This window comes from Buceros rhinoceros, unplaced genomic scaffold, assembly GCF_000710305.1.
Source record: "Buceros rhinoceros silvestris isolate BGI_N320 unplaced genomic scaffold, ASM71030v1 scaffold14218, whole genome shotgun sequence".
NCBI lineage: Eukaryota > Metazoa > Chordata > Aves > Bucerotiformes > Bucerotidae > Buceros > Buceros rhinoceros.
In genome coordinates this window covers 18,701-19,090 of record NW_010426448.1, presented here as the reverse complement: position 1 = coordinate 19,090, position 390 = coordinate 18,701, and the positions used below count along the sequence as shown (strand labels likewise).

Below are 390 nucleotides of genomic sequence, written 5' to 3'. Positions count from 1 at the left end.
GTGCTCCGCCCCCTTGCCCCCCAGCCGTACCTTCTCGATGTACAGCACGCTGCCTCCTGTGGACACCAGCTTTGGGCTCCCAGGCTGGGTGGAGAGGGGCTCACCTGCTCAGGGAAGGGGACAGCAGCCTCCTCTCAGGTTCCCAGCAGGACCAGTTCCTACCCAGAAGCTGGATACTGCTCAACATAAAGCACTCTGCTCCAAGGAGACCATCATCTGTCTGGTGGGTCAACACATGTGTGAGAAGGGATGAGGCTGAGGAGCTGGACCCTACCGTCCTTCTGCCAGCTCAGGGTGGGGAAGGGGATCCCATGGCACTCGCAGGCCAGCCTGATGGACTGTCCCTCCAGCACAGACACTGTGGCAGGCTCTGCCGAGGAGAAGGACGGG

General features: G+C 61.8%; 1 protein-coding gene across 1 annotated transcript in view; it reads right to left on the bottom strand.

The window, feature by feature from the left end:
- LOC104498163 (hemicentin-2-like) overlaps nucleotides 1-390 on the bottom strand; it is a gene marked incomplete at both ends in the record, with an annotated part of 39,909 nt that overhangs the window by 21,079 nt on the left and 18,440 nt on the right. The window contains one exon of the mRNA XM_010141512.1: nucleotides 275-370. Within this exon, the coding sequence (XP_010139814.1) occupies nucleotides 275-370 (96 nt within the window). The remainder of the gene's footprint in view (nucleotides 1-274; nucleotides 371-390) is intronic.